The following is a 25,630-nucleotide window of genomic DNA, read 5'->3' as shown; positions in this document are numbered from 1 at the left end:
TATGTGCGAACCGGAAAAATAATTTATGAGCACAGTGTGCAAGTAAAGATTACAACCTATGGTAATCTTTCTTTCCCTCCCCCTGCTAATCGTTCAAAAACTACAAATCCCACATTCCACAAGCCGCCAGCTGTTGTACCCGTTGTGACGTGCTTGAAGTTTCATTGCGGCGTCCGTTGCTATGCCGACACTGCCAGCCTTGCTGTATTCTGCAGCGATAAAGTTTATAAGACAACTCGGCAATTTCTCTGGTTTAACGGGTTATTTTCCAGCCTGAAACGGTGCGATGGTATTAGTAAACAGCTAACGTGTCATTTAACTTGCGAGTAGTTGGCTATCTCCCCGAATATGAATTAAATGTTTTTAACAGAAAATAACGATAAATGCGATTTTATTCACGGAAATGGCCATACAAAAATGCGAAATAAACGTTGTGCTCGTGAAAATGGAATGTCACTGACAAAAAAGTTTGCTCTCTTTGCGGTGGTTTGGGCTGGGAACTAACCGTAAGAGCGGAATAGGACACTGCCGCTGTACCCTTGAGCAAGGTACTTAACCTGAAGTATTAAGTATTCAGTATATATCCAGCTGCATAAATGGACACAATGTAAAAAAAATTAAAAATGCTATGTAAAAGTTATGCAAGTCGCTCTGGATAAGAGCGTCTGCTAAATGCCTGTAACGTAATAATGGAATAAGCCCCCGAAGTGAAGCACAACGCTGCCTACTGATCGTAGATGAGATCGCTGTGAGGTTGCTTTCCTTAGAGGATTTCAGCTACGTGTTCCCGTATTCCTGAAATTGCTGTAGCCGGGCCCCGGGCTCTTTTTTGAGCCACCCTTTGGACGGGCCCGTGCCTAGTGTCTAGATACTAGGGTCTTCCACTTCCATGGTCCTCCGATGGTTTTCACATCATAATTGCACACAAGGAGAAGGAGCGCACACACACACACGCACTCGCAATATAAATATGTATGTAATAAATTGTTTGTTAATAAACTCTGTGTTACTTGAACATTTTCCATTGTTACAGTACATTACATCACAGGCATTTGGCAGACACTCTTATCCAGAGCGACGTACAACAAAGTGTATAACCATAACCAGGAACAAGTATGACGAAAACTCTAGAGAGAAGTACCGGTCCAAGTGCAGGGAACAACCGCATAGTTCAACTTGGACCCTGAAGGTTAAACTGATTAACACTAACACAAACGAGAACAGCAACAACGCAGTCTATGCAAAAATACAAGCAATAGTTAAGATGAGTTAAGTCACCTACCTAGTTACAACCCTAAACTTACAGTCGATTTAGAGATTAAATTGAGAATACGATTTACAGCATAATTTGGGTCTTTTGTTTATATTCAATATTAGTAATTGCAGCGAGAAACTGCAGCTGTAGGTCGTTATGTTATGGTAGCAACGGGACTATATATGTATTAGGCTACCGTCATTGTTTCATTATACCAGCGTGTTTTCGCGCGTTTGCACAGAAACTCAGAACCTATCAATAAAATGGTTTAGCTATTTCTCAGCATAATGACAGAATCAAAGACTAAACAAACTCACCCGATACTGTCTTCAAATAATGTCTGGCACTGTCTTCCACTCCTTCCCCGACGGTCAGACCCTCCCCTCACTGATAAAAACTAGACCCTACGGTGTCGGATTACTTGCGTCGCCATGGATGTCGCTTGCCATAAAGAAGTTTACTAGATGTCGTAACCGTTTAGATTTGGAGCCACAGCTCTTCCGCACCCCACCTAATAAAAAAGTCCAAATGGCAGGCAAACAATATGGCGGACATATCTAGTCCCAATAGCAAAGTTGTAGAGCACATTCACATGCATCGGTCGATGAAGTTTTGTGTTGATCTGACTTACGGTGTGGGAGTGATGACCTTTTAAACATGACCCTTTGTTATAGCGCCACCCTCTGGCCGACATAGGTGATTTGTAGTGCCTGAGTAGTGGGGGGCCATAGGAACCGACCTACCAAATTTGGTTGGACTACAACTTATGGTTGCTGAGCCTCAGACATTTTAGCGGAGATAACTTCCTTGCCCCAACTAAAAAGTCAAAATGGCGGGCAAACAATATGGCGGACATAGGTGGTCCCAATGACAAAGTTGTACAGCACGTTCAGTTGCATAGGTCCATGATGTTTTGTGTTGATCTAACTTATGGTGTGGGAGTTATGGCCTTTTACGCATTACCCTTTGTTATAGCGCCACCATCTGGCCGACATAGGTGATTTTTAGTGCCTGAGTAGTGGGGGGCCATAGAAACCCACCTGCCAAATTTGGTTGCGCTAGGACTTATGGTTGCTGAGCCTCAGACGCTTTTAGCGGAGAAAAATAAGAATAATAATAATAATAATAATCCGAACAGATACAATAGGGTTCCACCAGCTTCGCTGCTTGGACCCCTAATAATAATCCTAACAAAAACAATAGGGTTCCACCAGCTTCGCTGCTTGGACCCCTAATAATCCTAACAGATACAATAGGGTTCCACCAGCTTCGCTGCTTGGACCCCTAATTAAGATAAGACACTGGACAGTGGCTGTCAGCTCAAGCCTCAAATTCTCAGCATGTACATGAATGAACCCTTTCACTTTGCAAACTTGCAACAAAACTAGGCAAGAAAACGTGACCAGTGCTGTTCCTGCTCTTATTAAAGAAGAACTTTCTTGACTTTTTCTTTGTTGTTACTTACATATTAATGTAATATTTTCCCTGTTTTTTATTTTGTAGGATATATAAATCTTTTTTAAAGATTCAGTAAACCAAACAACTCCTTAATGTTATATCCTCTCAATGTAAATTGTTTGCGCTGTACTACCCATCATACAGCACTTTGCCATGTTTTGTGCTTTTATAGAGGCCACAGTATTTGCTTTTGTAGTCTGCTCTGTGGCTGCTTTTGCAATATTGTATTTACAAGCAAATCTTGGTTATACTTTTGGTAGCATTTAAATTTTGAATTGGCAGGTCCCTCCAACCCCCTAAAATGTTATTTTAAAATGAGCCAGTAATACAATATACCACGGTAAAATTTGGCGATAGTTTAACGGTATCAAAATTGGATACTGCCCAACTTTAATTTGTAGGTGTATGGTCATGTAGGAATTTCTTAACAAAAATGATGGTGCTGAAGATAAAGATAACAAACGACAGAGTCAGGAGCTCCTTTATATAATTTAATAATACGACCGGTCGGGAAGAGATACAAGTACAGTCTTAGAAAATATAAAGTCCAATATATGAGTTTAAGTAGTTTTCAGAGACAAAGAACTGTTGTCCCAGCCTATGAGATTCATTTAATCACCATATGCAAAGATTCCATTACTAGCTAATCGTAAGTTAGGATCAGGGAGTCCATACCAAGGCTGGCCATGCGGGCCTAGAGGTCCTCTAGACCCCTAAATCACTTGATATATACCACAGCTGGAGTCTATCTCCTGTAGCTAACATTGCAACAGGAACATGGCATGGGGTGAAACAGTGTACACTTAGATATATAGACTTTTATCAAGTTACCATAAGATATATGATATTTTATATAATTGCTTATATAATTGGTTATATAACATTTTATGTAAATCTACTTTTTAATCATAACCCTTCAGTCATTTGTTTTTATGTGTGATATGTGTTTTGCTCTCTTGTCTGCACAGCCATATGAGGGCCTGAAGCTGCAGGATCTCCGTAAGCTGAAGGACATGCTGATTGTGGAGACGGCTGACATGCTCCAGGCCCCACTCTTCACTGCTGAAGCGCTGCTCAGGGTACACGGTACATGACCAGGATGACACCTTCACACTTGCATGTAGAAAGAGAAAACAGAAAAAGCATATAGGGAATTGCACACACACATGCCATATTTAAACTCTTTAGAAGCTTTTAAACCTTCACAACTGTGAGTATTTTCCCTACAAACACAATGTGAAAATATACTCTATATGACCAAAAGTATCTGGACACCCCTTGGGCTGGGGCTTGTAACTATTTTCAGGGAAATGGACCCAAATGCAGAGAGTGAAAAAACTCAGGAGGCGTCACAAGGAAAATTCTAACAAAGACTTTACTTCAAAAATTCAAATAACAAAAAAAAGGCCACAGGGCAACTCTCAAAAAAAACACGAAAATCTTCAGAACGGGAAAAAAAAAACTTCTCAAAATCAAAATGAACACGGGCAGATACGTATAAGCAGATACACAAGTAAAAACATACAGGTGGAAATACAGAGGCAGAAACACAAGGAACCAGCACTCGAGTCAGGGAAGCAAAGAACTTAAATAGATACTAAGCTAACAAGACACAGGAGGGCACAACTCACAATCAAATCAGAGGGGAATAGGATAACGAGGCACAAACAGAAACAATGACTGAATAATAGAAAACAATAATACAATTAAACAAAGGGAAAACTAATGAGGGAGAACTAACAGAAACGCAAACCTGCAGTGCCGCCATCTGGCAGCCCAAAAAGGAAAAACAGACACAGAAAATACAGAACTATGACAGGGCTGAGTTGGTGCAACTGGACGATAAAAGCATTACAGTACAAGCCGAGAGGACACAAATGAATGAACCATTTTTTCAGCATCCTGGAGGGACAATATGTTTCTTAATTTAGATATGTACTTCAGGTAGAAGAAGGCCACTTATGATATTATTAATATGAGCCTGAAAGGCGAAATCTGAATCAGTAGTTACGCCAAAGTTTTTAACAACTGCTTTGGCGGAGACAGAGAAGCCATCTATATTTTATAAAGACGGTAGGAATTTATCGCTTAAGAGATTGGGGATCTACTACCAGCAACTCAGTCTGGTCCGAATTCAACATGAGAAAATTTTGGGTTATCCGAGCCTTTATGTCTTTAAGACAGGCCTCTCATTTGACTAGGTGATCAACTTTGCCTGGCTTAAAGGATATGTAAAGTTATGTATCATCATCATAGCGTTGATAGTTAACATCGCGTCTGCTTATGATGTGCCAAGGGGGAGCATGTACAGAGAAATGTGCAGGGGACCCAACACAGGTCCTTGAGCTACTTCAAGGTTTACCCTGGAATACTCAGAGGGTTTATTGTTTACCCTGTTTATTGCTTAAGAGCCTAATCTAACGTCTGGGTAGGCTAACTTATCACAAGCTCTTTGGTTAATCATTGATTTTTTATTTTTAATATTATCATCTTCATTGTGATCGTCATCGTTGGCTAGCCTCTTGCTTGGAACGGTCTCTCTATTGAAATGCATGACTTCTGGCTGTTCAGTCTGTTTGCTTCGCAGCGCATAAGTTGAAAAAAACCATTGCACCTGAAGCCTCGGTTGGACACAAAAATCTCTGCATTGCTCTGGGTCGGAGCCCCTTGCAAGCCTCTTTCTGACTCCTATAGGAAGTGAATGACTTACGGTCTATTGTTGTCATATATCAAAATTCAGTATGAAATCGGCTTGACACACTGAGATTTTTCAGGGATGTAAGGATTAAACCACATAAGGGCTTGCCCAGTGACCCCAACTGATTTTTCTAGCCTATGGAGGAGAATATGGTGGTCTGTGGTATCAAGTGCAGCCCTTGCAGATCAAGTATGACAAGAACTGAGATACAGCCACAAACAAGGAAAAGAAATGGATCATTAAATACTCTGTTGGAAAAAGATAGCTTTTGAGCTACTGTACATGTTGTTCAAGGATCTTTGATAGAAATGTTAGGTTTGAAATACTTGATTTTTTGAGCAGTGACTTGATTTCTGCCATCTTTAAGGATATGGGAACATAGCTAGATAACAGTTAAGAATTAATTATATGAGGAATTGATTTACCAAGAACAGGCAACAGTTCCTTTAGTAGCTTAGTGGGTGTGGGTTCAAGAGTATGGGTGGATGGTTTGGAAGAAGAAAATAATTTTACAAGTTTAGCTGAGATGTATGGGAGGAAAGGAATCAAGTCATTCTGCATGTCTAGGAGGCAGTCCTATGATATCCATGAAGCTGTTGATGACTAGTGTGGAGGCAGATATCTTCTCTAATTCCTATTACTTTACTGCAAAAGTAAGTCAATAAATCGTTGCTTCGACAAGAAGCTGGAATTTGAGTTTTAGATGCTGCATGATTATTAGCTAGATCAATAACTGTTTTGAAAAGAACCCAGGGATTATTCAGATATTTTTGCATAAGAAATAAAGCTTTCCAGGCTAGGTGAAATACCTGCAGTTTAGTGGAACACTACTTGCGTCCAGTTGACAAGACTTCTGTTTGAGGAGTGGTAGTAACAAAAATAATGAATTAAACGCTGAATCAATTAAACTGCAATTAAATTAAATGTTGAACCAAATAATTATGGAGGAATATTTCGGACAAAATTAAATAAATAAATACATCATGAAATGTGAGCATAAGTAATTAAATGTGGCACGAAATATATTATGTATATATTTATTTATTTAATTATTTATTTCAATGACGCTATGTGCGACATGAAATAAGGCTTGAAATTAAAACCGTCACTTTCATTTATTTCAGTGACACTACGTGTGTGACATGAAATAAAGCTTGAAATTAAAACCGTCACTTTCACCCATCAAAGTTGGGAGGGCGGGCTCTAACGAGTACACAAAACACAGGACGCTTAGTGATAGGTTGAGTATTTCTTAGGTAATTACCTGTTTTTTTAAGTGTTATTTTGTTTGTCTCTGTGACTGTTAATGGTGCTTACTTGTGTATAAATTATTTAACAAGGCTTTCTGACTGGTGCGGCACAATGGTGGTAACCTTTTACTACTGCGGGACAGACTGGGACAGGGAGAAGTTGCTGGAAGCCTGGATGTCCAACCCTGAGGACTGCTGCCAGCGATCAGGTGTTCATATGCCAACCCCACCCCCCAGTGGGTACAACGCTTGGGACACCCTACCATCCCCTCGGACGCCCCGTACCACCCGTTCATCTGTCACCTCGCCTGATGAAATCAGCTTATCACCTGAAGATGAGAGCATACCCCTGGTGAGATGCCCCAAAAGTTCAACTTTCCAGGGCAAGTTATTGCCCACAACACGATGTGAAGTACATCTATGTTGCACTCTGATTTGTATTCATTTTATTTATTTTAACATTTGAACTAAATTTGGTTTCATTTAGCTGATACAAAAGCACGGTGGTTTGAGGCTCATTTGATACCTTGGACCCTTGATGACTTAAAGTAATAATCTCGAAGATTTTCATTAAAATAAATGTCTTTTAAGTCACTATCTATCACTGCATTGGGTAACACAATGGTGATTGAGCCTATTTTTATATTAATTTATACTATTATTATTATCATAATTCATGATTAAAAAACTTGGTGTCTGTGGCGACATTCCCGGGAAAAAATCACAAGCGGCGCACAGTTAGTGACGCGTTTAGATTTCGTATTACATTTAATGACAATGTAACTTTACTAAATTACATAGCTATTTGCACAGCTAACGCTGGCTACCGGACCATGTCAAGAAAGACAACATTAGTTTAGACAACGTTGCGCACAGTATCCATCTCTCTTATCAGGTAACGTTGCGTTAGCTAGCTAGCTAATGTAATTAACACAATCTAATGTCGGCTAACAATTAGAAAAAAACGCTAGCTACCGGTACCGACCTCGCAAACCGTCTCTCGAATGCAATGCTACCTTGTTGCAACGTTGCAGTGTAGCTAGCTTCAGTTCAGATCAATGATTCGCAACGAGACTGGGTGCAACTTGCAAAATTCCAAGACGTCTGATTGTGAACGTTCTAAAACTGCACTTGTCGATTTGACAAGGACGGTCTTTTAAAACCTCAGGGCAGGCAACGGCTCTGCTACTAGCCAGTTCACACCGCTGCAATTTTCTCTGCAACATTCTAAAACCGTTTCGCCTCGTTGCAAATCATTGATCTGAACTGGCCTTAACGTTACCGTTATTTACATTGCCATCGAGTTCATCAATATATTATAATGATCAGAATAAAGCCGGGGTATGTGGAGCAGAGCCGGGTCTGATTTCTGAAGACGTCATGCAGGAGAAAACTAAATAAAAGAATACGGCAGTATGGATTAGCGTTGTTATTATTTTATTATGCTTCCTCATGTTCCTTCAGCCTTTATGCCCTTTTTGATGAAATCTCCTTTGTTTTAGTTTTATTCTTCTTGTTCTGATTGCTAATTTAACACCCAACTCAGCTTTATTCTCGAACAGTTTAGCTAGCAAAACCAGAAACACCAGGGGTGTGCAAGGCAGTTGCAAGGCAGTTTCAAAAATACCACACAACAATCATTCACGAAAAATACTGCTTATTGTGCATGAGATACATAATTGCACGAGCCACTGCGAATCCCGCAAATTCTTCTCTGCAGTGTAAAGATGTTCATACCGGGCAAAAGGTGGATAAAGAACGTTTGCAGAAATTGATCATCACTAATTCTACCCCAGGTTTGCTACGGCATTTTAACCCGGCTCGGCAGTGTAAAGACATCTTGAGTTAGCCTAATGTCTGAGTTAGCCTAAGACAACGAATGAGTATGTACATAACGTTACTTTTATAACAACCGTTTTTTATTCAGTAAATAGTAAGTGTTATAGTTGGCGTGCCAACTGACTGACGTCACACAGGCGACACTGGTTTGATCCGGTTGGATCTATGGGAAGTGAGGTCCAAAAACACACCTGCAATTACCGCTTCTCGCCATTGGCACCGCCATAGAGAACGAAACTGAAATCTTTGAGATTGTCACATTAAAGCCATGTAGCCAACAAATGGGTTCCATACTGTATCAGCATAATTTACAGCTGAATCTAGTCCCACCCCCTAATTCCCATAGAGATCCATTCGAATGCAAAGAGTTTTTGTATCGTTTGTAGGACAACCTGAAAATAAGATATCCAGACTCTGATGATGTTGATAGGTCACAGACATCAGGAAGTCAATGCAATGATATGCAACCAAATACAAAACATAACTCTTTTATTTGACATTATTTTAATTTGTCTACTGTATAAGTGAATTTACCTGTTTCTAGATTTTCCCCAAACAGTTCACTGCAACAAAAGTAAACGAGCAAATGGTGGCACAGGAGGTCTCAGGAGTGCATTTGTTTAATTCTTGCCAATTTTCTGACCAATGATTTGTTGTTAAGACCAGACTGTTGTTAAGACTTTGTTAAAAGCTTAATTTTTTTCCATTTTGGGCTTGGCCCATTTTTTTACCCAGGAGTGTACATGCTTCAGCAAACGGTGGTCCCGTTCTGTGAGCTTGTGTGGCCTAACGCTTTGCAACTGAGCTGTTGTTGCTAGGCATTTCCACTTACATTATATTACATTACATTTATTTGGCAGGCGCTTTTATCTAAAGTGACGTACAATAAGTACATACCAAAGGTCACTGGAACAACTACAAAACACAGGTCTGATAAGGTACAATAGCCTACTTATTATGTAACATATTACATGTTATTCATAGCCATGAACACCTTAAGTGCAGTTCACACAGTAAGCATAGGCTAGGTCAGAAAGTAATGGTAAGTGAAACTAGGAGGCATGAAAACAAGCTACAACATCAAGATAACAATACAAGTGGTGGATGGAGGTGTAACATGAAAGTGCTACAGGAACAAATTAGATGGATTCAAATAATAAGAGCAATCCTAGATTGGGAGTGCCCTGCAGAGTAGTGATAGTTAGTCCAGGTACAGTATGAACAGATGTGTCTTCGGGCCACGGTGGAAGGTGGTTCGTAGAGGAGCAGGGAGTTCATTCCATAATTGGGAAGTTAGGGTGGAGGAGCTTCATGGTTGGGACAAGCGAGAACCATTCACCTGCATGGCAGGGAGTGCAAGTTGCCCTGCTGCAGCAGAGCGGAGTGGTCGAGCTGGCGTGAATCATGATTGAATTATTTCCTGTACGTAGGTAGAGGCTGTCCTATTAGCTGCAGTGTAGGTGAGGGTCAGGACTGAATCTGATCCTGGCCTTAACTGGTAGCCAGTTGAGTGACCTCAGCCGGGGATTGACATGTGAGAACTTAGGAAGGTTGACGACAAGTTTGGCATTAGCTTTCTGAATATCGGTAGTGACTGTATGGCACTGGCTGGCATGCTTGCAAGGAGGGAGTTGCAGTAATCTAGACGAGAGATTACCATAGCCTGGTCAAGTTGCCGGGTGGAGTGCATGATCAGGTATGCTTGAATCCTACTGATGTTGTACAGGAGGAATCTGTATGACCGTGATGTTGTTGTGATGTGCTTCTTGAGGTCCAGCTGATCATCCAGGACCACCCCCAGGCTCTTTGCATGGTGAGAGGCAGTCACTGTGGTGTTATCAACAGTGATTTAGAGCTCCCGTAGTAGGGAGGTCTTGTGAGGGATGAACAGCAGCTCGGTCTTGTTGAGGTTAAGCTTCAGGTGATGCCTTGCCATTCATGTTGAGATGTCAGCCAGGCGGGCTGATATTCTCTCATTGACCTGTATGGCAGAGGGCAGGAAAGAGAAGAAGAGTTATCAGTGGTAACAGTGGTAAGAGAAGCCATGCGAATTAATGACTGAACCAAGAGATTTAGTGTAAGTGGAGAACAGCAGAGGCCCCAGTACAGGAGACCCTAGACTCCTGTAACAAAAGGACGAGGTGCAAAGACAGAATACATCCAGGTGACCTGGTAGGAGCTATCTGCACAATAGGAAAAAAACCAAGAGAGTGCAGTCCTAGACATGCCCGTCTCAGCCAAAGCGGTTTTGAGTAGTTTGCAGTTGATCATGTTGAATGATGCAGACAGGTCTAGGAGGATCAGGACAGAGGAGAGGGATGAGGCTCTTGCAATGGCAAGTGCCTCCATCACATCCAGGAGGGCAGTCTCTGTTGAGTGCCTGGTTTGAAAGCCAGACTAGTGAGGGTCAAGCAGGTTGTTCTGGGGGAGAAAAGGTGCTAGTTGATTAACCCCTTTGCGCACATGCCAAATATGGCTAATCCTTGCCCATTTAGGGGGTACCCTATTAAAAGCTTTATAACTCCAGATGCGAGCATCACAGAGACTTGAGAAATGGCTTTAATGAAGCAAGATATTTGTACAATTTACAATACTAACGCAGATTAATTTATATTCATAATTTTGGAAGAAATAAAGTGCCACAATTGCCTAGACAAAAAAATCAATGAAATACTGAGAGATTGCATATATACAGCTGGTTAAACTATACATGTGCTGGGTCAAAAACTTCAAAAAAGTTCATAAAATCTAAGAGTGGATATGTAGAACTACTACAGATGTATGAAGCAAAAACTAAGCAGTGTACCCAGCATCTCCAAATCTATCCAAAATGTCTAAATTATGTGTTGCTGTGAATCACAATATATTCACGTATTTCACTACAAATCAACTGTTTTGACTCAAGAAAATCACTGTTGCATCATTTTCGGAATTACAAGCTTTCAGTCAGTACAGTGGTCTAAAATATCTAGGGGTCCAGAAACATATCCAAAATCTCTCCAAAATTAAATAAAATGCTTTTTCTCCATTATAAAGCATATAAATGAGCCCCTTATGAAGGTTTAAGATGAAACATTGCTATCAGATTTAAAAAATAATGCAAAAATATGGTCACACAATGCGGTACAGTACCTAAATGTGTAATAATTAACTCTTGTAGGTATTTCTATACTCTGTACTGTCGTATGTTTTCTTGTATGGGGATGGGACGACATGAAAACAATTTTCAACCGTCCACCACGCTTTGGCAATGTTCCAACTCTCATGTCATCACTGTTGCATGCTTCACAATAACTATTACACTACCATCCAACGCTTACATTACAGTGTTAAATATCCACATTATATAACACCACTAACCTATTTAAAGACACTCAATTTCAAAAATAACGTATATAACCGAAATATTTTGAGCAGTAATACTTACACAGCAATGATGAAATCTCATCTATGTTCAGTAGATGGAGACAGAGACAGTATCAATGATACTGTTGTTTTGCTCCAGAAAACGATGTCAGCTAGGTCTATCAGCAAACATATGGCTTAGCTATGTCCAGAAGTCCTCAATAATAGTATTTTCAAGAATTTACGAAAAATCGTTGACAACGCTTTGTTAGCAGCGTCTTAGTTTTACTGCTACCACAGTGTGAATGCGTAATTGAATGTGATGATAAGAACATTTTTGGTTATGCTGACCTATAAAACGCTATTCCAAAAGCAGAGTTAGACATGTTATACATCGTTAGAAAGCTTATACTCTCACCTACTAAATGAATTGTCAATCAAGCCAGACTGTACTAAAAAGGGCGACGACGCCATAAACAACAGGTGTGGTATTACGCACAGCTATTTTGGAAGGTACCCAGGCATCACACATGCGTATATATTTCCCAAACGGATTGTCCAAGACAATATATGACCACTCAGTCTCAAAAGGGACATCTATGCGTAAAACCAATGGTAAGGTTGTATATTTATTCAATATCTAGTCCCAGATATTGACTGTAGCATGACATTGTATCAATTTTAAAAACTTTTTCTCTATTTCGTTATTCATTGTGCAGCGTTTTCACTGCTGTATAGGCATATCTTAGGGCTATTGTCGGGTTTATCTTGTTGCTATGACGGAATACGATTTTTTAGTGGTGAAAGAATATTTTTATGAATTCCAAGATAGACAATATTGTCCATTATGTCATGGGTGAGGTTTTTTTTCTAGATGAGACTGCAGGGAGGGGGTGCGTGTTAAATGAATGACCAGAGCGACAATGGTGGCACTGCGAAACTCCGTATTCGGTATAGTTGTCGTGTATCGTCTACTAATGAAACTAAAACAACGCCTTTCTGTTTTTAACTCATACTTTGGTTGCAGTAGCACCGAATGTCTGTGTGTAGTAATCTCGGCACACTGGCGTGCCAACCACTAGGGGCTTTGCGCTAAGAGGTTAAGTACTGCTCGTTCAAGGGTTTTGGACAGCAAAGGTAGAAGGGATAGTTGATAGTTCTTGACATCAGAGAAGTCGATAGGTTTCTTAAGGGTTGGGGTAACATCTTAAAGTCATCTTGCCATCTTAAATTCAGAGGAAACATAGCCACAGACAAGGTACGTATGGAAGGATTCTCACCGGATATATACTGGAGGACTGTAGGTGGGATGGGGTCTAATGAATAAGTGGTTGCATGATAAGTGTTCATGAGTTGGAATACTCTATTGCCTATACCCGCTTATTCCTGGTCAGGGTCAAGGGAGGTTCTGGAGCCTATCCCAGCATGAATTGGGAAAGAGAAAGGAATACATCCTGGACAGCTTGCCAGTCCATCGCAGGGCACACAGCCCATGCACTCCTAGGGGCAATTTAGACTCTCCAGTTGACCTAACATGCATGTCTTTGGACTGTGGGAAGAAACCAGAAACCCACGCAGACACGGGGAGAACATGCAAACTCCACACCAAAAGGCCTGGGGCGCCACCGTACTGCCCTTATTATAAGAGTCTACTCAATATTTGGGCTGTTGCTATTTCCCCCTAACCATTTTGAATGGAATCTAGGGCTGGCTTCTAACAATTTGTTCATTCCAAAATATTAATCGAGAATTTGTTTCACAATGCATTGTTTAGGGACAATGTATTAAAATTTGATATCAGTAAATGTATCATTTTCAGTTACCGAAGTTGCCTGTTTTATATTTGGCACAAGGCACATGATGCTAATATGACTGTCAACTTGCCTTATTAAAGAAAATTCACTAATGTGACAAATATTGTTTATAGCGATTGCCTGCCAGGATCAGGGTGAAAACAATGTTATCTTTCAGTGATATTTTTAATAATTATTTGTGTACTAATAGGTAAACACAAAACCACCCTATTTGAAATGATTAAAATGCTACAATCTTAGTTTCAAATTGTCTTTCATTGCCTTTATATAAAAGTCAAATATTGTGATCCTTGTGCAACAGGAGGGTCTTTGGAATGTTAATTCAAACATGTAGCCATACTTAAAGTACAATTTGAACAACGATTGTTTAAATGGATGTCAATCACATCTGATAGGACTGTGGCTTCATGTGTTTCTCTTTGGCAGTGCGGCATCTGTATGAGTGCCATCTCTGTGTTTGAGGACCCCATTGATATGTCATGTGGGCATGAGTTCTGCCGAACATGCTGGGAAGGGTAAGTTTTGAGTAACTCAAAGATCCAAGTTTTTCTCCCTTGGGTTGCAAAAAAGTTTTATTTACTTTACATCGGAAAACACGTTCTTATTTTAATGCATCTCCATCATCATTTAAAACTGGTTATTTCTTTTTTTTTAATCCCTTATCATATGTAGTGCAGTTTGCAGATCACTTATGAGTGTCTATGAAATAAGTATACATAAATGAGTTGTGCTCTTATCCTTTGTGGTCTTTGTGCCAGGTTTTTGAATCTGAAGATCCAGGAGGGAGAAGCACATAACATCTTTTGTCCAGCCTATGACTGCTTCCAGCTGGTTCCTGTGGAGGTTATAGAGAGTGTGGTTTCCCGGGAGATGGATAAGCGCTATCTGCAGTTTGACATAAAGGTTTGTGTCAGCTCTGACGTGCCACAACAGTGGCTATATTACCAGTTCAGAATTTAAATGCTGGGCTGAAAGTAGCTGTAAAATCTTCATCATTATCACAGGCATATAGCAGACAACTTTTTTCCATAACAATTACATTGTATCCAGTGATACAGCTTGGATATATACTGAAGCAATGGCAGTTAAGTACCTTGCTTAAGGGTACATCGGCAGTGTCCTACCAGGGAATCGAACTTGTGACCTTTAGGTTACAAGGCCAATATACTACACTGCCACCCTAACACATCAAGGCTCCAGAGTGCGACCATTTTGGTTGCACATGTGAATAAATATTCACATGTGCAATATTTTAATTGGTCGCACCGGTGCGCCTGACATTTAGCAAGTCTATCTCTGTGTGTGTATGTGTGTAGCCTGTTTTTTCCCCACCTGTATTCTGCGACGACCCGCCCCTACTCTGCCTCTGATTGGCTCTGACCCTGATATTCTTCTTTGCTGCGGATGGGGGAAAAATAAGGCATGTGTGTATTAGTGATGCGCGGATCTCAGTTATATCTGCGGGCACCGCGGTTAATCCGCAGATCGGGCGTGCCGAGTCATCAAAATTAACATTCTGATTAATAGCGGATGGGTTGCGGGTGGGTGTAATAATTCATCATTAATGAGGAAAATATTAATTACATTCTCTAAAATGTGAACGTATTTTAAGCTTCATTTTTCGTCAGGCACATATTAGCAAACTAGACTCCCATTGCGCCAACTGTGGCATCCATTTGTCTTAAGCAGCAATGGAGGCAAAAAAGATCCTAGAGAAAATTTAAAAAGAATTAATAACAAAAAAAAAGAAGGGCAGAAAAGTTCCGTGTGAGAGCGATTTAGTGAAATACTTAACCATGACGAGTCAAGTGCTGGGTATGTCATATGCAACAGCTGCAAAATAATGTGAAATAACGGTAATGTGTGATCGGGTGCGGGTCTCTAAATCGGAACATGGTAGAAATTGCCAGGACATTTGGAATGGTATAGAAGCTTGCATTTCCTCAAAAATGTGCGACAATTTCAAGGGGTATGAATCATTTTGGACATGGAATGTTTTGTCAAAATGTAAAAAAAAAAAACATTAAAAATTGGTAATATTTTTCATTCATATCGCTAACACAATGTCTTACCGTCTTTTGTCACCTTCTTATGTCATTTCCAGCCAGAAGAAACCTATTCGTCAAATAAAAATTCACTATAACTGAAAATTTGGCATGGGTATGATTAATTTTGGGCTTAACTGTAGGTCAAGTTAGAATCCTTTTTTGGTAAGTCTGAGGGTGTCTATTGGTTTCTGATGTTGAGTGGAATCATGTTTTTTTCCTATTGATTCTGACATTGTGGTTTTTCTTTAAAGTTAACTGTATACTTCCATTGAACATTTCCTTATTGCATCCAGATATCTCTTCAAAGCTCATATTGTTAGAAAATGCCATTTAGTATGGAACTAATGATGTAGTGTTACAGGACTATCACAGCTGCATCAGCTGTGTTCAGAAAGTGTGGTTTATCTCATCAAAGACACCCTTGTTTTTATATAATAATAACTTTATTTGTATAGCACCTTTTGTACATAGGATGCATCACAAAGTGCTTTACAGAACGTAAGAGTAAACAACAGAACAATTAACTCAATGTTTGATAACAGTAAAACAATGATGAAAGAAGGTCAAATATAAGAAAAAAAATATAGCTTCAAGCAGCAATACATGGGTTCCAAGTACACACAGCCAATTATCCACAACTTATCAAGTGACCAGTCAGTGCCAAAATCATACGGTGGCCAAAGGGAGGTACACAATACCTCTTCACCAGGTTTCATATGTCTCACTCATGTGGTTAGACCAGAATCGGGCTAGAGGAAAATGGCTAATAGCATTTCCAAAATGGTGGCTATCCAAGATTGTGGCGACAAATAAGATAAAGATATGGGTTCCAGATGAGGAAATCACTACAGCAAATTTTAATCGCAAAAAGACAGCAGTGATTTTTTGTGAATTTCAAAAATATTGTGATCAATAGCACCACCATGTGTTTCAATTGGGCCAGTGCTTTAAGTTTATGCTCTTGATGGGAGTGCCAATATATCTAATAAGTTCCATCTATTTACAGTTGAGGCCAAAAGTTTACAAACACCTGGGCTAAAGACATTCAAACATTGGTGGCATTGCCTTTTAATTGCTTAACTGATTCACAGATTTGCACAAGATTTTGTGGAAAGCTTGGTCATGAGCCAAAGAAGAGGTCACCTGTTTGTGTGAGGATGTATGCGTGGATGCATGGATGCATGCGCATGTGCGGTCGCAGCTATTGCGGATTTGCGCTTGTTCTTCGAAACATGGCGCTGATCATTATGGCCAAATAGTTCAATTTTTGTTTCATCTGACCAGAGAACACTCCTCCACTTTGTCCTGGTGATCACCTGAAAACTTAATTCTGGCTTTTTTATGCTGGTCTTTGAGTGGGGGCTTCTTGCTTGCATGACGATGTAGGATTCTCTTAATGGTAGATGTAGATACTTTGGTACCTGATGCCTCCACCTCATTCACCAGGTCTTTTGTTGTTGTTTTGGAGTTCATTTGAACCTTTCAAACCAAAGTTCATTCAGCCCTGGGAGTTCATTTGTGCCTCCTTCTTTAACAATGGTTTAACAAAGTCTGTGTGGTCCCAAGATTTTTATATTTGCATACAATTGTTTGTACAGATGCTCATGGTACCTTCAGTTGTTTGGAAATTGCTCCTAAGGAGGAACCGGACTTGTGGAGGTCCACAACTTTTTTTCTGAGGTCTTGGCTGAGTTGCTTGGATTTTCCCTTGGTTTCAAAGGCAAAAAGGCAGTGGCTGTAAAGGTAGGCTCTTGAATACAATTAACTCCCAATTAACTCTTAATTATGACAGTTGGCCAATAAGAAGCTTCTAAGAAGTCATTATATCAATTTCTGTAATCTTCCAGACTGTTTAAAGAGACAGTCAACTTGGTGTATGCAAAATTTTGACCGCCTGAAATTCTGATATAAAGCTGAAATAAATCTGTTCCTAATCGATTGTATTTAAAAATGATCTGCGATGTGAATAGAAGGCCTAACTGGTTTGCCAAAAAATATGTATGGTAACATGAAATGTAAAAAAGTTGTAAAAAACTGAGTTTGAATATCTTTAGCCTAGGTGTATGTAAACTTTTTGCCTCAACTGAATGTCAAACTTCTTGGGAGTTATTCAAAATTTTGTGATTAGCTACACCCACATTGATATTACCGGTTTACTGTGGCCTTGTGTTTTGGATTATAAACTTTTTTTTTTTGCATAATTTTTTTAAAGGACAAATTGATGATCCTTGTTAATGTCAAATAGTCTAGGAGGAGATGTTTTTAAAATGTTTTTCGAACTATTATAAATGGTGGAGAACTCAAAATGGTGGGATTTATGGAATTATTAGTATATTAGTATAGTATATTATGGGGCGACATAGCTCAGGAGGTAAGACCGATTGTCTGGCAGTCGGAGGGTTGCCGGTTCAAACCCCGCCCTGGGCATGTCACCTAACCCCTAACTGCTCTGGCGAATGAGAGGCATCAATTGTAAAGCGCTTTGGATAAAAGCGCTATATAAATGCAGTCCATTTACCATTTAGTACAAGAGAAGACAGATCTATTGACATTGGTCTCATGTGTCTTCAACAAAGGAGGCTGGAGTAATAATTTTCTGAGAAATTTTAATTTAATTGTCCACTATAGTGCCACCATGTGGCCAATTGTGGTGAAGTTCAAGGTTAATGTCCCCATGAATCTACCATTGTGCCAAATTTAATCAAACATTACCCAGCGGTTTTTCTGTAATTGCAGATTATGGCGTAACACAATAATAATAATAATAATAATAATAATAATAATAATAATAATAATAACAGCAAAGATGAGGGGGGGGGGGGCGCAGCACCAGAGCATTGAGTGCAATTTGTATCTTTCTGAAATGTCTGCAGAAATATTTTTATACAAAGTTTTTATACTGAGCAGACAGTTTTCATCCCCCTAGTTTGATTAAGAACATACCTTTTGGACAATTTCAAAGACTGCGTCGCATTTTTGACAGAGAGGATGACTTTGAGGAGAAGGCTGTGGAGATTTACGCTAGGTTTCAGCAACGGGGATACAAGCCAAGTTTGTTAAACCAGTCCCTCACCAAAGCAAAATCTCTGAAGAGAGGTAGTCTTCTCAAACAGTCACACAGGTCTCAAAAATCCAAACAAATTTATTTAGTGACCCAACACAGCCAAGAGGCAGCTTGTGTCAAGGACATCATAAAATGCAACTGGAGCATTATTGAAAGTGATCCTACTTAGTGTGAAGTGTTCACAGAGCCCCCAGCCTTTTCTTATAGGCGGGCACCAACCCTAAAGGACAAGTTGGTACGCAGTGACCTGGCTCCCTTAACCAATCCTAGTTGGCTCTCCAAACCCACAGGCAACCACCCATGTGGGAACTGTAATCATTGTCATCACATAGTAAAATCCAACATGTTCAAAGACACTGGTTGACCCAGAACGTATTTTATACATTCATTTGTCAACTGCAATACAGCTTATGTAGTATATAGGTTGGAGTGCGAATGTGGTTGTTTCTATGTAGGTTGAACTAAACGTAGACTGAGGGACAGGGTGTCTGAGCATGTTTATGCCATTAGGACTTCTAATGACAAATACCAAATGGCTGAACATTACAGACATGCTGGTCATGGCAGCCCCAATTCCCTTAACCCTCTGGGGTCTAGGGGTAAAATGAGGCACACTGGTGATTGTGCGATGCTCTGACATTTGTGTAAATTTCATCAACTTTATATACAGTGATTCCAAAGTGTTTCATATATTTGTTTTCAGCACAAACTCAGCTACAATAATATGGCAGCAGTAAGTAGGTCATAATCATGTGTGGATTGTAAACTGCTCTAAAAACACACAAACTGTAAACAGTAGTTTTGAACATGCACAGGAATGTTGTAATAAAACACACTAAACAATTGTAACTAAGATTTTTGGTCACTGAAATGTGTTCATCAAGGTCTTGAGTATCAAAATATGACAAAATATTTTAGCAAATCCAATGAGAAATATAAAATAAATTGCTAAAAGTAAGTGTTCTGACTATTATTTTTCAACACCAGGTGAAAATGGGAGGGCTAATGGCCTTTCTGTAATGAATATTTATTGGGTAGGAGGACCTGCCAGCGAAGTAGGCTATTCACACCTGGCTTTATTAGGCAAGGTGCATAATATAAAAAGAGCATTTACACAATATAAACCATTATTTCTGCTTCACGCACACAATTAATTTGACTCCAGAGGAGTGTGGGCTTCTGCCGGACTCAGCTGCACTCCGGGTTCACGCGCAGGACAGAAACACATCACCAGTGGAGCCACACCAGCAGCTTTCTCAGTTTTCCATGACCGAGCTGGCTGAGCTGCTTGTGAGACTGGTGTCCTCTTGCCACGCTTGCGTGGCCTCTTAGCAGGTGGTGAACTAGGCCGTGTTTCCTGATCAGCATCTCTGTAAATATAATAGAAACAAAATTGTTAGGAAATGTGACATCAAATCAAACTTTATTTATATAGCACACTCCCTTCAACAACAATGTGATTTACAAAAAAAAGGACAAATCACTGACTAATGAAAACAAAACTTAGGAAATGTGACAGTTATATCTTATACAAACAAAGAACCGAACAAACACAGCCAGACACAGAGAGGTAGCCTATAATTTTGAGATGCAACGGTTAGTGTGGAAATTTACAAACGCGCATATTACTGGATATTCCTACAAACACACACATAAATTGCAATACAGTACACATATTTACAAATAATAAAAGCTATCAATGAAACAACATTAGCTAAACTCACGCAACTCATAAAAAGCTGACAATGCCTCAATCTGAAGTAGGTTTTTTTAGCTAAGTGGTTAGTTTATGTCCCGAACTTACATGCAATATGCTAATATCGATTGTGCGAGGACACCCAGTTTTAGAATCCTAGTCACGCCAATACATGCCACGCATAGGTTATTTACATACAGTGGTCAAATAAAATACAGTTACAGTGCAATTTTTTGAGATGCAGTATTGAATCGTTCGTAGTGTGGGAATTTACAAACGCGCATATTACTGGATATTCCTACAAACACACAGATAAGTTGCAATACAGTACACACTACCAATATTATCGTAAGAAATACACTTACTCATGAAGTTGATCCTCAGCTGGATTAGTTCTCAGTTCGAAATGACACCGTTCTTCATCAGTGTCGGCTTCAGTGTCCGGACCTGATGAGTTGTTCGCGTCTTCATCGTCGCTCTCCCACAAAGCATGAAGAACGTCGAGTCCAGTCATTTGTGCCATTTTCCGAAATGAAATGTAAGGATTGCCCGAGAAGACGTGGGCTATGCTTCTGTATGACATTTTATCCTTGTTTACAGTAGGCGCTCTCGCACATCAAACGCATCGTCCCTCCCCTGCCATCGATAGCAATTAGCATGTCATTATCTTGTGAATGTGGTCTGGGCGTACTTACTGCCGAGCGAAAATCACATATTAATGAGAAAGGCTTAGCACATGGCAATGGTCTATTTGATCTAATTTTAAATAGCTTAAAACAATTCATATTATTTGCTAATGGACACATTGGAATGCCACGATTCTAAGGTTTCTGTCAATGTCTTTGTTGTGTCTGTATGCTAAAAGCTCGCAAAGTTAATCATCCAAATAGCAACAAAAGTAAATTTAATCTTGTCGAGCTCCGCCGGCGGAGCTCTCGACCCCAGAGGGTTAATGTTAGATAAAAATGCCTAATTAGGGGTCCAAGCAACCTTCTAAATACTGCAACAATGACCACAAAAATGCTCAGCTAGATGTAACTTGTTGCAACGAAGACATTCACCTGACAAAAGCGCTTTTAGTTGCATATTTAACGTTGCCTATCGGTTTTGTGAATCAACTGTTATAACCTGTTAGTCAGAGCCGTATGCCAGTGACCTCATGTCTGCAGTCAACCAATCATCTTCTTTACGGCGAATGCGGGCACTGGTTACTAACTATGCACTTTTAATTTCTTGAGGAGGTGGCCTTGGTCTGCAACCGTCACACATGCCGCACATTGCGTACAACCCCTACACAGACCCATTTTTATGTGTACTATGCAGAAGTATAAAACAGCCTTTAATGTTACGACATAGTAAAGGTCTTTACGCCTAGCGGCTAGGAGACATCCATGGCGATGCAGTAGATATGTTGGGTGAAGGTATGTGATCATGAGGACAAAACCATTTAAACATCGCTCCATAGGGGGCGCACTTGTGCCAATGCTTGGACCCCTCCGCTTGCGGCTTTAATTTATTTATTTATTCCTCTCCAGTTTCTGCTGCTTGTTGTCCAGAGCCACCTGTTTTTTAAAGTATGGTCTTGGTGCTTCCGTTTCAGCAGTAACTTACTGTAGACATAGGGAGAGATAGGGTGATAGTTAGGGGCTAAAAATGTGGCCACAGTTGTGTGAGGGTTGCAGGATGATCTTGCTTCTGGAAAGCGATTTCCAGGGCAAGTTTGTCTGCTACTGTTGCTAACTGGTTGAGCACCTTGAGAGCAAGATTTGAGGGCCAGCTTGCTGGACTCCACAGTTTACAATTATCAGAGTTCCAGGAACTGAGTAGTGTGTCCTCTAATGACTTGGTGTGCACGCCACAGCTGGGAAGGGAGGAGAAGCCAGAGCAGGCACGGAGAGATACATGGGTGACAGTGGCGCGCAGCCGCAAAGAGGGCGTGCACACCACACAGGGGTGATATCTACAGAGGTTGTGGTGTCCAACCGATTCCAGCCCTTGCAAGAATTGAATCTGGCTCTTAACCCTGAAAGTGGGAGGACTGAGGAGCCACTAGGCACCTCTCAGATCACCTGAGATCCTCTCAGAAAAGGGAGTCAGTGAGAGTGGGGGATTCAATTATTAGGGGGTAGATAGCATAGTGTGTTTGCATGAAAAGGAGTCTCATATGGTATGTTGCCTGCCTGGTGCCCAGGTAGGAGATCTCCTGGAGTGTGCGGACAAGCTCCTGGCCAGAGCGGGGAGGGATCCAGTAGTCATGGTTCAGGCAGGAACCAATGACATAGGTAAAGGTAGGTTTGAGGTTCTGCAGGACAAATTTGTGGAGTTAGCAGAAAAGATTAGAAGCAGAACCTCCATGGTAGTTTTTTTCTGGAATACTACCGGTACCACGTGCAAGTAGAGGAAAGCAACATTTTATTTGGAGGTTTAACACGTTGTTACAAACCTGGTGTAGGAAAGAGGGGTACAGGTTTATGGGGCACTGGGGACTTCTTCTGGGACAGGGGTGACCTGTACAAGCGCGACAGGCTGCACCTGAACCAGGGGTACTGCTGCACTGGGCCAGTGTATGCTTAAACTGGCACAGGATTATTTAAACTAGGGACTTTGGGGGCTGGGAGGTCAGAAAGTGAAAAGGGTAGGGAAGTGCAGACTTTCAGGATGGAAGCTGTCAGCGCTTCTTATAATAGTGTGAACACTAATGAAGTCTTGTTAAAGCAAAGTTGTAGTAAGGGTGGCTTGGGACAGTGGGGGAACAGAAGAGGATGTGTAGAAGTAATAATCTGAAATGTCTTTGCTTAAATGCTAGAAGTATATAAAAGATTTTTTTGGAAATTGAGGCTGCTATAAATAGGGGGGGTTATGACATAGTTGTCATTACAGAGACATGACTTGGAGATGAGGATGGGGATGAATATAATATAGAAGGGTACAAACTCATTAGGAAGGATAGATCCAGTAAGAGAGGTGGGGGTGTAGCTCTCTGTAAAAGGAAATTTTTATGTGCAGAACATTCCAGAATTTGACCACCTTGTGCCTAGTGAGGATATTTGGATTAAGCTCATACAGGACATGAAAAGGGCCTTACGGTAGGAGTGTGTTACTGGCGCCAGCTTCAAACAGTAGTGTGAACTCAATGGGCCTCATTCACCAATATCTTCCTTAGTTTTTTCTTAAATTTGTTATTGAGAAAGGTGCTAAGAAAAGTCTACGTCAGATTCATGACGTGTTCTTAAACCGCAGAATTGTTTGCACCCGTGTTCTTATAACGATGAATCCCATTGTCCTCATAAATTGAAAGCGTGTGCCAGTTGTTCCTAATTAGTATAGGTAAACACCCCGCCAGTCCTCATAAGAGGGCATGAGACTGCAAGGCCGTGTGCGCACACAGAAATCACACACAGAAGTTGAAAAGAAAAGTTGAGAGAGAAGTCAAGAATGCCCAAACGAAAATCTAAAGACGGTGGAGCACCGGACTCCAAACGTAAGAAAAACTTCAGTAGTTCTGAAGTGGAGGTACTGCTGCAGGAAGTGAACAGCAAACGACGTGTCATATTTAGCATCAGTAGTGGATATAAAATATTGAGTAGAAATCCAAGGAAGTTATACTTATCTTATGCAATACATTTGTTAGACCACACTTGGAGTATTGTGTGCAGTTCTGGGAACCAACACATGAAAGATATAGAGGCTCTGGAAGAAGTTCAAAGAAGAGCAACAAAATTGATTCCTGGTATGAAAAATAAAAGCTATGCGGAAAGGCATAAGATGCTTAACCTCTTCAAGCTTAGTAAAAGGAGACTCGGGTGATTTTATTGAGGCTTTTAAATTCATAAAGGTGATCAACAAAGTAAACTACAAGAGATTCTTCAGGTTGAGTTCTGTTAGTAGAACAAGGGGACATAAATTGAAATTAACACAAGGTAGATTCCATACAGACATTAGGAAGAATATTTTTTCCACACAGAGAGTAATCAATGTGTTGGATAGCCTGCCAGGTCATGTAGTAGAGGCAGAAACTCTGGAGATTTTCAAGACTAGGCTTGATACAGTGTTAGATACTATCTAGTCTGTAGGTAATCAGAGCACTAATTTAGTTAGGAAAATGGTGAGCATTGTTGGGCTGAACGGCCTGTTCTCGTCATTGTATTATGTTATGTTATCTCCCATTTTGAAAAAAAATCAGAGTTGGTATAAGTTATTTTTGAATCCACTGAACACTGACTTGGGTTATGTGGTTAGTGTGTTCAACAAAATGCTTTCGCTGCAAATCTGAAAGACACATTTGAGATATGTCAAACACATTAAAACTGTTAGATTCCAAGGAAAAAGTATGATGCAGGAAATGTAAACATTCGATATTCTTTTCAGCCATTCAGATGTGGACTTGCTTTTGTGTTTTGGATCACTGTCTTGCTGCATAGCTCAGTTACGCTTCAGTTCATAGACAGATGACTGGACATTCTTTTTAAGAATTGGTACAGAGCACAATTCATGGTTCTTTCAATAATGGAAAATTGTCCAGGTCCCGTGACAGCAAAGCAACCCCACACCATCATACTACCACAATGTTGGACTGTTGGTATGATGTTCTTCCTGTGAAAAGCTGCATTTGCTTTACGCCAGACATAATGGGACCTCATCTGTCTAAAGAACATTTTCCTAAAAGGCTTGGGGATCATCCAGGTGTTTTTTTCAAATGTGAGATGAACATTGATGTTTCTCTTGGTTAGCAGTGGTTCCCATGAACGGGGGGGGGGGCTAGTTGATGGCAAATCTGAGGGTATTGGATGCGGGGCAGTGCATTGATGTGCTGATAGCAATTCCCTGAGAAAACAAGCACAAAACCGTCTAGACCCACGGTGCACCTGTACTAACTATATAGCTAGCTAGCTATGGCATGTCCTCACCTCTGTAACGTTATTTGTTGTCCTCCATGTGTCCATACATCTGTATCAGTGGTTGTAGCTGTATGTCCTTAGCTCCTACTCATGCGTGCAGGATAGCATTCGTACGCGCTAACTAGGTTAACTAAAGTAGGCAGTCCGTAAACGCTGACTAGGTTAACTAAAGTAGGTGAAACGCGAACATGTAAGGGTTAGCTAAGGTAACATTAGGCGGTAAAGCTGTGCTTAAAAATGTTGTGCCGTACCACCTGCGCATGCG

At 40.4% G+C, this 25,630-nt stretch overlaps 1 protein-coding gene across 7 annotated transcripts in view; it reads left to right on the top strand.

Moving 5' to 3' along the window:
• LOC118233205 (ankyrin repeat and IBR domain-containing protein 1-like) overlaps positions 1-25,630 on the top strand; it is a 252,676-nt gene that overhangs the window by 43,331 nt on the left and 183,715 nt on the right. For all 7 annotated transcript variants that reach the window (XM_035428618.1, XM_035428620.1, XM_035428621.1 and 4 more), the window contains exons 5-8: positions 3,682-3,799; positions 6,805-7,013; positions 14,086-14,174; positions 14,418-14,562. In XM_035428618.1, coding sequence (XP_035284509.1) covers positions 3,682-3,799; positions 6,805-7,013; positions 14,086-14,174; positions 14,418-14,562 — 561 coding nt within the window. The remainder of the gene's footprint in view (positions 1-3,681; positions 3,800-6,804; positions 7,014-14,085; positions 14,175-14,417; positions 14,563-25,630) is intronic.

The sequence above is a fragment of the Anguilla anguilla genome, chromosome 8 (assembly GCF_013347855.1).
Source record: "Anguilla anguilla isolate fAngAng1 chromosome 8, fAngAng1.pri, whole genome shotgun sequence".
NCBI lineage: Eukaryota > Metazoa > Chordata > Actinopteri > Anguilliformes > Anguillidae > Anguilla > Anguilla anguilla.
This window is presented reverse-complemented; position numbering and strand designations above follow the sequence as displayed.